The 9,817-nt window shown below is 45.1% G+C and overlaps 2 protein-coding genes across 7 annotated transcripts in view; both read right to left on the reverse strand.

The window, feature by feature from the left end:
- Positions 1-301: 301 nt before the first annotated feature.
- On the reverse strand, positions 302-4,205 carry cd79a (CD79a molecule, immunoglobulin-associated alpha). The gene is made up of 5 exons (XM_047040510.1): positions 4,001-4,205; positions 3,159-3,530; positions 1,578-1,693; positions 1,182-1,244; positions 302-716 (listed from the first exon to the last, which is right to left on the reverse strand). Exons 1-5 carry the CDS (start codon positions 4,038-4,040, stop codon positions 576-578), a joined length of 732 nt encoding a protein of 243 aa, XP_046896466.1. The 5' UTR covers positions 4,041-4,205; the 3' UTR covers positions 302-575.
- A 268-nt stretch (positions 4,206-4,473) lies between these two features.
- Positions 4,474-9,817, reverse strand: part of arhgef1b (Rho guanine nucleotide exchange factor (GEF) 1b) — a 29,870-nt gene continuing 24,526 nt past the window's right edge. For all 6 annotated transcript variants that reach the window (XM_047040260.1, XM_047040226.1, XM_047040234.1 and 3 more), the window contains 8 exons: positions 9,716-9,803; positions 9,374-9,496; positions 9,169-9,227; positions 8,883-9,026; positions 8,666-8,791; positions 8,330-8,532; positions 7,505-7,612; positions 4,474-7,344 (listed from right to left, as the gene is read on the reverse strand). In XM_047040260.1, the coding sequence (XP_046896216.1) occupies positions 7,538-7,612; positions 8,330-8,532; positions 8,666-8,791; positions 8,883-9,026; positions 9,169-9,227; positions 9,374-9,496; positions 9,716-9,803 (818 nt within the window). In that variant the 3' untranslated portion in view covers positions 4,474-7,344; positions 7,505-7,537. The remainder of the gene's footprint in view (positions 7,345-7,504; positions 7,613-8,329; positions 8,533-8,665; positions 8,792-8,882; positions 9,027-9,168; positions 9,228-9,373; positions 9,497-9,715; positions 9,804-9,817) is intronic.

A 9,817-nucleotide genomic window follows, 5' to 3' on the forward strand; every position in this document is an offset into this window, starting at 1 on the left:
GTAGTTATACCTTGAAAGACCGCCACGCCCACAACCATAAAGGCAGCCGGTCAGCTCAGATCTTCGTTCAACCTATTTATTTACATTTAATTTAGATGTACATGTTTTATATGTTATAAATTATGTATATTAAAACAATATTGCAGATATTCCACCCTTCTTTTCAAACGTTATACCTTGGGTTTCTTGAGACCACCATCGAGGCACACTGTCAACGGCTTCCAACATGTTCAACATATCAACATGCAGGCTATTTATGGGCTTTGAAAAATATATGGTGTATTAAGCAGTAGGCCACATCTTCAAGATTACATTCATTTAATTAATTCACTTTATGTAAAGCAGACACATTAAAACATAATAGAAAAGTCAAACTGGGCTAAATTAACAAAAACATTGGAAGACAGGAAACACATGAGATAGCTTTAAAATGTTCTATCAATTCAAATGTTGATAAAAAAGCTTTTCAGACTGCACAGAAAATCAAAAACCCTCAGCTCTATGTGCTTGTCCCACAAACTTCACCTTTTATCTCCTTAACAACTGATCTAAACTCTCCTCATTCTTCCACTCTTTCAAGGCTTCTGGAGCTGGGCATCGTCCTCCTCATCCTCCCCCATCTCCTTCACTCTGTACCCTACATCTTGGTAGGCCCCCTGCACCAGGGAAAGCTGGATTTTATCATAGGTGGTGCTGCAATCCTCCAGGTTCAGACCCTGTAAGCATTCATGAGTGAAAATACAACAGAGAGATGTATAGTGCTAGTACCCCATGCAGACACGTACCCATTACAAACCAAACATATCCTCCTCTCTCTCTCCACTAGAATGGCCTAACTCACACAGATGTATTTTCTCTCCTTCACCTTCATTCAATGGCGTAGGTTTACTTTGAACATTGGAGCAAATTCGAGCAGAAAAAATCAGTGCCCCCCCCCCAAAAAAAGAAATCTAGGTCCAAACATTCATGTTGGTAAAATTAAATAAATTAATTTAAAAAAGCATTATAGCTTCAGAAATTCTAATAGAATAAAACTGAGGCTGCTCAAAATTGATTGCCCCCTCAATTTCTGTTGAAAACAAACAATTCAGATCCCCAAATTAAAGGTTCAGATACCCAAACAGTAAAATTCTGAGTCTGTGCATTGGTGAGCATTGTGCATTGTGGTACTTAAACCTCACCTCATATATGTTTTCCTCTTCCCTTTTACCTCTCAGAATCTCAAGCTCATTGACTCTCTTTGCCTGGAAATGTAGGAAAAGATGGGAAGGTAGGAGGGGATGTGAGTTTGTGTACAACACTGTTGCCATCATACAATCTGAACTATAAAATGAACAGTGGGGTTTTCCGAAACACAGACCAAAACCACGGAACTGCATTACAATTCACCACAAACCATTCAAATGACGATGACAATGATGATACAACAGTTCCTATCTCTGGACACAAGATCAATATGCACACATTGTTTGATATAGTGGTGTTGTATGCAGTCTATGTAACTTCATGTCAGTGCACCTAATGACTAGCCAGGGAGGTTATTGTGGTAGTAAAGCAAGTATGGTATGACCGCTGACCTTAAAGAGCAGAATGACCCCAGGGAGGAGTACACACACAAGCAACAACACCCCCTCTACCGCCAGGATCCGGTTCTTCACAGTCTCACTCAAGTTAAACATCTTCTCCATAGGCTCTGGCAGTAAGGGGGTAAAAAGAGATTAGTAAACATCTCTCTCTCTCTCTCTCTCTCTCTCTCTCTCTCTCATAGGATTGACAGGACACGGAGAGATGTGTACCACCTGCAAGTGTGTTTACAAAAGCATTGAGAGTGAGAGTCAAATCAAATGCCTCAGCGCTCAGATGGAACATACACCAACTGCTGTACATACTGTACTATATACAGCAGGCCGATTGTTCGGTGTTGCAGTTAGCACAACAAACTGGTTGTGGAAATGATAATTTGTAGTTTATTTTGTTGTGTGTGTATATATATATATACTGTATATATATTGTAAATTCAATACAAATGCTCTTCATCCATTTTCTTAGTTATCGGATAGCAGTTACAGTAGCTACTTAGACTATGGTAGACTATACATACCACTATTCTAAGTAAGTATTACACAATTAGCACACTGCATGAATCGGATGAAGAAACAGTGAGTGGGCAGTGTGATCGCAATGTGAGACAACAGTCCTTTATGCCCTTCTCCTTGCCAGGAGGGCTCTAAACCAAGCACTTAATCAACGTTTCAACAGAGCCTTTTGATTAAAGTATGTGAGATTACTGAACAAAGTGTGCATTCAGCACGGGCAGTGCCTGTGTTTTCCAGGTGGATTGTGACGCGGTCTTTGGAACGACTGTCGCGAGACCGTCGTCTTCGTTGTCGTATGAAAAGCCCACTGTGGCGTACAGTGCAACGATGCTGAAATTCATTCGTTCATTCATTGCGCCTGGACTACGGTTAACTGGATTTTAGGATTACAAAGCTTTTGCAATGCTGAGCTAGTCTGAAACCCCACTCCCCCAAGCAGATATACACACACATGCATGCACACACATGCGCGCACACACACAAAGTAAAGTGTGCTAGGTTATCGTGAGTGTGAGGCCTGTTGCTGTTCAAGGCGGGTGATATAATCAAGATAATGTTGAATCAAATGCTTGGTAGCACACCAAAATGTATGAACAGTGTACATAGATTGTAAATCGTCAATCTAGCATGAACGACAATACAGTCTCATTTAAGCAAACTTTATACAAAAGGCAGGAAAGAAAAAACCTGGCAAGCAGAACCTTTGGTGCTCACTGTATATTGTGTGTCATTGACCCAACCACGAATCATCAAGCACATTATCTCCAGCGCTGTCTCTTTCCATCTCTGTATCACATAAAACACCTATCCCAGACATCCCAACCTGCAGAGACTCATTTCCGGGAGGTGGCTTCCCACCCGGGACGCAATCCGGACTCATGAAGTACCCCCTCAACCAGCACGTACACCGCCCCCCCCCCCCCCCCCCCCCCCCCCCCCCCCCCCCCCGAAACGCTGTCATGACACGCGATATGCACTTATCTCTAACAGAAATAACCATTTCACAGTCTCTCGCTCGCTCGAAATACAAAATCTCCTATTTCCACACACACACACACTCACTGTAGACCTGTAGGTAGGTGCCATGTGTGTACATCGAGGACCTCGGGGATCTGCCGTTCAGCAAACACTGGTACAGCCCACTGTCCTCTAACTGGACCGAGCTCAGGCTGAGGTGATGACACCAGACTCCCTCGACCGTTTGGTTCTGGTCAACGGTCACCCGAGGGTCCTTCAGGTCTACTGTCATGGGGAAGCCCGTTCCATTGACTGTGTGGACACTGTGGATCCAGACGTGTGTCAAAGCGCCCCCTGTGGTGTGGTAGCAGCACTGCAGGTGGGCGGCATGGGAGAGCTGGACCCTCAGAGAAGGCCTGTCAGCTTCCAGGGTCGCCTGGGAACGGTCGCCCTGGGAACGGTCGCCCTGGGAAACAACTGAGGGGGGGAGGGAGGGTAGATTGAAAAGATTGGTTTTATATGGGCAGATCGTTGTTTTCCATTTGACCTCATTATGCTGTTGTCAGACAGTTAATTGAGGTTTTGTGAGGGTGGGGGATGATCTGACATCTGCTCAGAGGAGCTTCGCCTCATTGGAGCAGAACTGAGGGTTAGATCGTGTTCTAGACCCACACATGTATTTATATGCAATGTTATGAATACATCTGTACGAACCAGATTATATCCATAGTGCTGACGTTCTGTGCACAGACATGGAATTGTACACTTTGACTGTAATGTAAACAGTCACCTACATTCAAGTTGTTTTTAGTAAATGTACATTTATAAGCTAATCGCTTTTAAGGTTGCACAAAAACGCACAACAAAAAAAACGTATGCAAAAGCCACTGCAATGATGCAGGTGAAGCACACACCACCACCGCACGAGCTGAAAGAGGCTTCCTTACCTGCCCATCCAAAAAGAAACAGGACTGCGATGACGTTCATAATGTCAATTGCGTTTGAGTAACCGCGCTACTCAAATATGTCCTCTCGTGCTGTCCCCACCGTCAAACACCTTCCAAAAGCAGTCGCTCTGGTTGTCGAGACACTGACACGACCACCTGTTTCTGTGTCCATGACAGGATGTACGCTTGACTGAATGTGCTGTGCTTAAGGAACCTCACCCCCCCATTTACAAAAAAACACAAGGGGGGGGGGGGGGGGGGTTCTTGTTTATCGACTGCATCTCAACAGTCTAGGGTGACTTCGTATCTCCGATCTTGTTTGTAGGGTGACACAAGAAGTTATAGTTTGATGTTGTTTCTAGGGTTACACTAGAAGAAGAAACCCATTATCTCAGGATATTCTTGATCGTTTGTTGTTATATTCCACTATGATATATGTTGTGTCAACAGAACAAAATGAGCAAACGAAACAATTATTTTCCCCCCCCCCACATTTATTTAAAAAATGTATTCGAAAATAATAATTATAAAAACGTACCACAATTCTTCTGAAGTATACATAATTAAAAACCCACAATTGAATCAGAGCCCAAATACACAGTATAATTCTTGCATATTCATTTGTATGGATAGACAGGTCGATGCCTGGGTCACTGCCTACAGCCTACTCTATACAAAGCCCCAGGCAGAAGTCGACAACATACTGATGGAGATCCAGCAGTCATGGAGGTGAATACGCACATTAAGAATACAGAGTGGATACCCCTGAGATACCCACAGGGGGAGAATCAGAAAGACACTTTACCAAAAGGAACTGTACCCCCCCCCCCCCCCCAAACCGACCAATAAGAAATCAGGATGCATATCAGTCACAAGGCTCATTTCAGTCACCAGCCAATTTCATGATCCCATAGCAGACCCCCACCCTCACCAAATAACAAGCATGGGCTTCCTAGCGAGTCTTGTGGATACAACAAAACGTGATCGTCAGAACAAGGCACCCTTCTATAAATACACCTTTATACATATTCATCAAGCAAGATTATCATGTACTTGTATCAAGGATAGGTGTGAAAGCACGGGGGAGAGAGAGAGAGATAATGGTTTGCGCAGGATTTCACCTGCTGATCACTGCTCAATCAATGGTGAAGAAAGCTTGGTTGGGGTAACTGTTTAACCTTATCCTGTTAACCTACATTGAGCAACTGAACAGTAACAACTAATCCAATATGCAGTTTACAGTTCAATAGTTGGATACAATCATGGTTTTTCTTCTCAAACAAGAAATTAAAACATATCTGATCACACTCCATGTTTGACAAATGCATAATATATAATAAAAAATTAAAACACCAAACTGGCTGGGTACACCAAATAAATCACTTCTTAAGTAGCCTTGTTCATTCAAGTCTTGATGCCCTTGGTTCTACGGAAAACATCACGGCTTCCCCTTTCGGAGTGACACCATTTCATCATATCAGCTCTGTTTTTTTTTTTGTACTATCCCTAGACTAATCGTTTCAGTGTTGACGCTGGTGTGTCGGGAGTTTGGAGAGAAGAAGAGCAGCCTACCCCATCCAGCCATGGGCTCCCCTAACAGCATTAAGTGACATGCTAACATCAATGTATACGTGTCAAAATATATAACAGCGACTGAGGATTTTACTAGTATATGGCTATCTCTCTTTGGTCCGGCTTCGGAATCCACAGTTAAATGCCTTTACTCTGCAAGAAAGTACTCCAAGTAATAAACAGTTACAATAATGTTCTAAATAATATTTTAAAAAGCACACAAAAACAAAAAATATAGTAAAAACAATACAATTATTGCTACCACTGAATAATGTAACTTTTGTTGTTGCAGACTACAAATGTATTGAACAGCATTTATTATATAGCATTTTATATATATATATATATTATATATATAAAACAACTTCTCCACCTCCTTCTGCTGGTGAGCTATGGTCACTGCCACAGACGTCACGCACACACACACACACACACACACACACACACACACACACACACACACACACACACACACACACACAGAATAGAGGTGTGTGACGTCAGCTGGTCTGACTAGCCGGTGTAAACACTGTTACTGTACTGAACTCCCACGTCATGCATATTACAGTGAGTGTGTGTGTATATATATATGTGTGTGTGCGCGTAAGCCTACTTATCCCGCGTGTGCTTGTGACAACCTATTAAACCTCATGCTTGTGACGGCTCCTACAGAACAGTGAACACAAATCTGCTTCTGTGCTCTTCTTTAGTATGCGGTCGTCTTCGATGGCCAAACTAGCTCATTTCATTCACTTCACAAGGCCTCAAGTTCACTCAAACACTTCCAACCCCCCCCGCAAAAAAAATCCACCCATCTTTGTTCCACTTTCTGCTTCCGCCTCAATAAAAGTCAGTCTCCTGCCTTCTCTCCGTCTGTCCAGCCCAGCTACAGGCCCAGTGCAAAAGCAGTGTTATAGAGGAGAAGATACCGGGGGAATAAATAAAAGCAGTAAACACGCCAAAATGTTGTATATCTCTTAACGTGACAACTACTCCATAAAACAGACCTTTAGCCTTTTCAACATGCACGCACATACACACACATGCACATACACACACGCACACACACACACGCACGCACATACACACACACATACACACACACACTCCCAAATAATCAGGGTAGAGTACTTGACACAGAATCATTTGATTTTTCAAATACTTTACAGTAGATAATTACAATCACAATAAATATTGGCAAAATGATAACTCAAGGGTTGGAATTGAGGGAGGTTGGTCTAATTTGATAGGGGTAAAAGTGCATTTCTGCTATACTTTGGTTTGAGTACATAATCTATTGTGGTTCTGCCTTCTGCTAGGGTAGATTCTACTAAGGCTAAACACTGCCCTCTACAGGACAAAGAGCAGTAACTGCATGCATATTATGGTCATAGGTCTATCTCATTTGGTTGGCAATGATACTGTTTATGTACATATCTGGCATGTCCAGAGCAAGTGTCTTGGGTGTGTGTGTGTGTGTTAAGGCAGGTAACAATCAATATTCCTCGGCAGCCTCTACTCAAAGCAAAAATATTGCTCTTGCATAACCCACACAAAAAAGCAAAAACACACACACACACACACACACACACACTAGCACACCTTGTTACAATTATTCGTCCCCTCTGTCTGTTTGTCTGGGAGCGTCTTGATTGGCTGTGACTTATTGTCAATCTTCATTGAGGGCTCAGGCATGGCACACGAGCACAGAGTGGAGTAACCGGAACGTTCCAGCCATTACGAATCAATCCTCCAAATACAGCTCGAGCATCCTGATTCCGCACGAAAGAGAAAAGAAAAAGACACATTCAGTCTGTGGGTCTCTCTAGCAACAGTCACACTGCAATGGATCTTGATGCACAATGAGAAAGACCATCCACTTAGATGATCGGAGGTGAGGAACCATCTATCCTTGTTCATCTGCGCTTTCACCTTGTGCTTTCCACCAGCAGGGGGCATCGCATCTCAATGGAAGTTGCCCTTCTTGAGGGTGAACTTGGACAGGGCCTCCAGCAACTGGTGGTGAGCCTCCTCAATACCCTGAAAGAGGGGGATCAATACCAAGTTACGGACAAGATCAAGTAAGCACACCTTCACTCTGCAGTCATCCATCTTTCACCAGCTCCTTTCATCATACTCTCCCTCTCTCCCTCTCTGCCTCTCTCCCTCTCTCCCTCTCTGCCTCTCTCCCTCTCTCCCTCTCTCCCTCTCGGTCTCTCTCCCTCTCTTCCTCTCTCCCTCTCGGCCTTTCTGCCTCTCTCCCTCTCTCCCTCTCGGCCTCTCTCCCTCTCGGCCTCTCTCCCTCTCGGCCTCTCTCCCTCTCGGCCTCTCTCCCTGGCCCCTCTCTCTGGCTCCCTCTCCTCTGACACGTCCCCTTGCTGGGAGCACACATAATAGTCATTGTCAGAGAACTCCAATTTTGCTCAGCAATTTTGGCTGTGATGGAAGCCCGGCCATAACAGCTGTGGTTAAACGATTTTCTCTCTCAATCTCTCTTTGGGCAGTTTGAGCCCATTCCTCCCTCCTTCCTTAAACCATCCTTTGTAAGGGTCATTCAGTCATCTGCTACTATTTTTTATGGACCAATCTCATCTCTTCTTGTGCCCCCCCCCCCCCTCCACAATTCTTGAACATACTCTCTCCACTCCCTGCATAATTTTCAATCTACCCATCTTTGTCCCAGTCGTAGTTTATATTGTTCATCTCTTCCTCCAAGTCCCAACTCTCTTTCTGTTCGTCCCCCCCTTTTTCGGTCACCTGCAGTTTCTTCAGTTGCTCCTCCAGACTTAGGAATCTCCTCCGCACCTCTTCCCTCCTCTCCTGGGACAGGACGAGAGGAGCGCTGATCCCTCCCTCCTCCTCCTCCTCCTCCTGCTGCTGCTCTCCCTTCATCTCTGCATCCTCTCCTCCTGGCCCCGCCTCTTCCCCCTCTCTCCCCCCCTCTGTGTGGGGGTCTTTGTCTGTGGATCGACAGTTGAGATATTGGGATTTAAACGTTCTACACGAGCATCTACTTACAGCTAAAATCCCTATGCTTGTTAAAGGACAGTACAAAAAGTCGGATTTGACAAAAGCTAATCAGAGGAAAGATACCTGTTGATTGACAGCCTTCGGACTCCTGCTCCTTCCTTTCTGACGCCTCCCCTCCATTTTCCTCGTCAAGATGAGAATCCTCTGATAGGCTGATGCTCCCAACCAATAGCCTCTTCAGGGACATGACTGTAGGATGAACATGACATGATGTAAATAATCACAAAGTGACGGGATGGGAAGGAGGGAAGGAAAAAAGGAGGAAATGAACCGCCTCCACCTTCGTCCAGTGCGCCATTGGCCACCTTCTCCTGAACACTGTTGGTGTGACCAATCAGATCGAAGCCATTGTCTGAAAGGTAGTCGATCAGCGAAGGGGGCGAGTCGGCCGTCTTCTCATCTGTCAAGCTGTCCTTATCTCGGTCTAGAGACGGAGACACAGAAAAAGTCAGAAAGTGAGTCCAGGTGCCGAAAAAGTCAGAAAGTGAGTCCAGGTGCCGAAAAAGTCAGAAAGTGAGTCCAGGTGCCGAAAAACCTCCCAGCAGACTGGAACGGCCAGTTCTTACCAGTGATGGGTTTCAGCGAGTCCCCTCCGTTCTCCGTGGGACTGAGAGGGGCCTGCAATCTGGGGGAAAGAGAAAGAGGGATCCAGGGCTCGACGTTACTCGCTGGGAAAGAAAGATGAAGGCGGAAAGACAATTTCCAAAGCGTGTGTGGCGTGTGTGTGGCGTGTGTGTGGCGTGTGTGTGTGTGTGTGTGTGGGGTACGTACGTGCTGGGGTTGAACTGAGACACCACTCCCCCGAGTGCCAGGCTGCCCTGCCTCTTACGATCGATCACAGGAGGCCCGCTCTGCTTCAGCTCATCCACTGCAGACTTGATCACATCGGTCCAACTACACACGCACACACACACACACACAAACACACACACACACACACAGAGAGGGAGAGTCAGAGACACAATGACAAGTCTCCCACCACACAGTTTCACACATCTACTTTCACGTTCATGACAGGACTAGACAGCACAGTACAAAACCAGTACAAGCAGTACTAGTACCAGAACAAACCAGTACAAGTGTAGTCCAGTCCAGAACAAGGAGCACACTCACTTCTTCCTTTCTCCCAGAGACTGGGCCACCAGCTCATAGATCTGAGCTCCACTGTCCCAGGTGAAGATCACGTAGAAGGCCTTACGATCTGAGGGAGACGGG

The sequence above is a fragment of the Hypomesus transpacificus genome, chromosome 2, assembly GCF_021917145.1.
Source record: "Hypomesus transpacificus isolate Combined female chromosome 2, fHypTra1, whole genome shotgun sequence".
NCBI lineage: Eukaryota > Metazoa > Chordata > Actinopteri > Osmeriformes > Osmeridae > Hypomesus > Hypomesus transpacificus.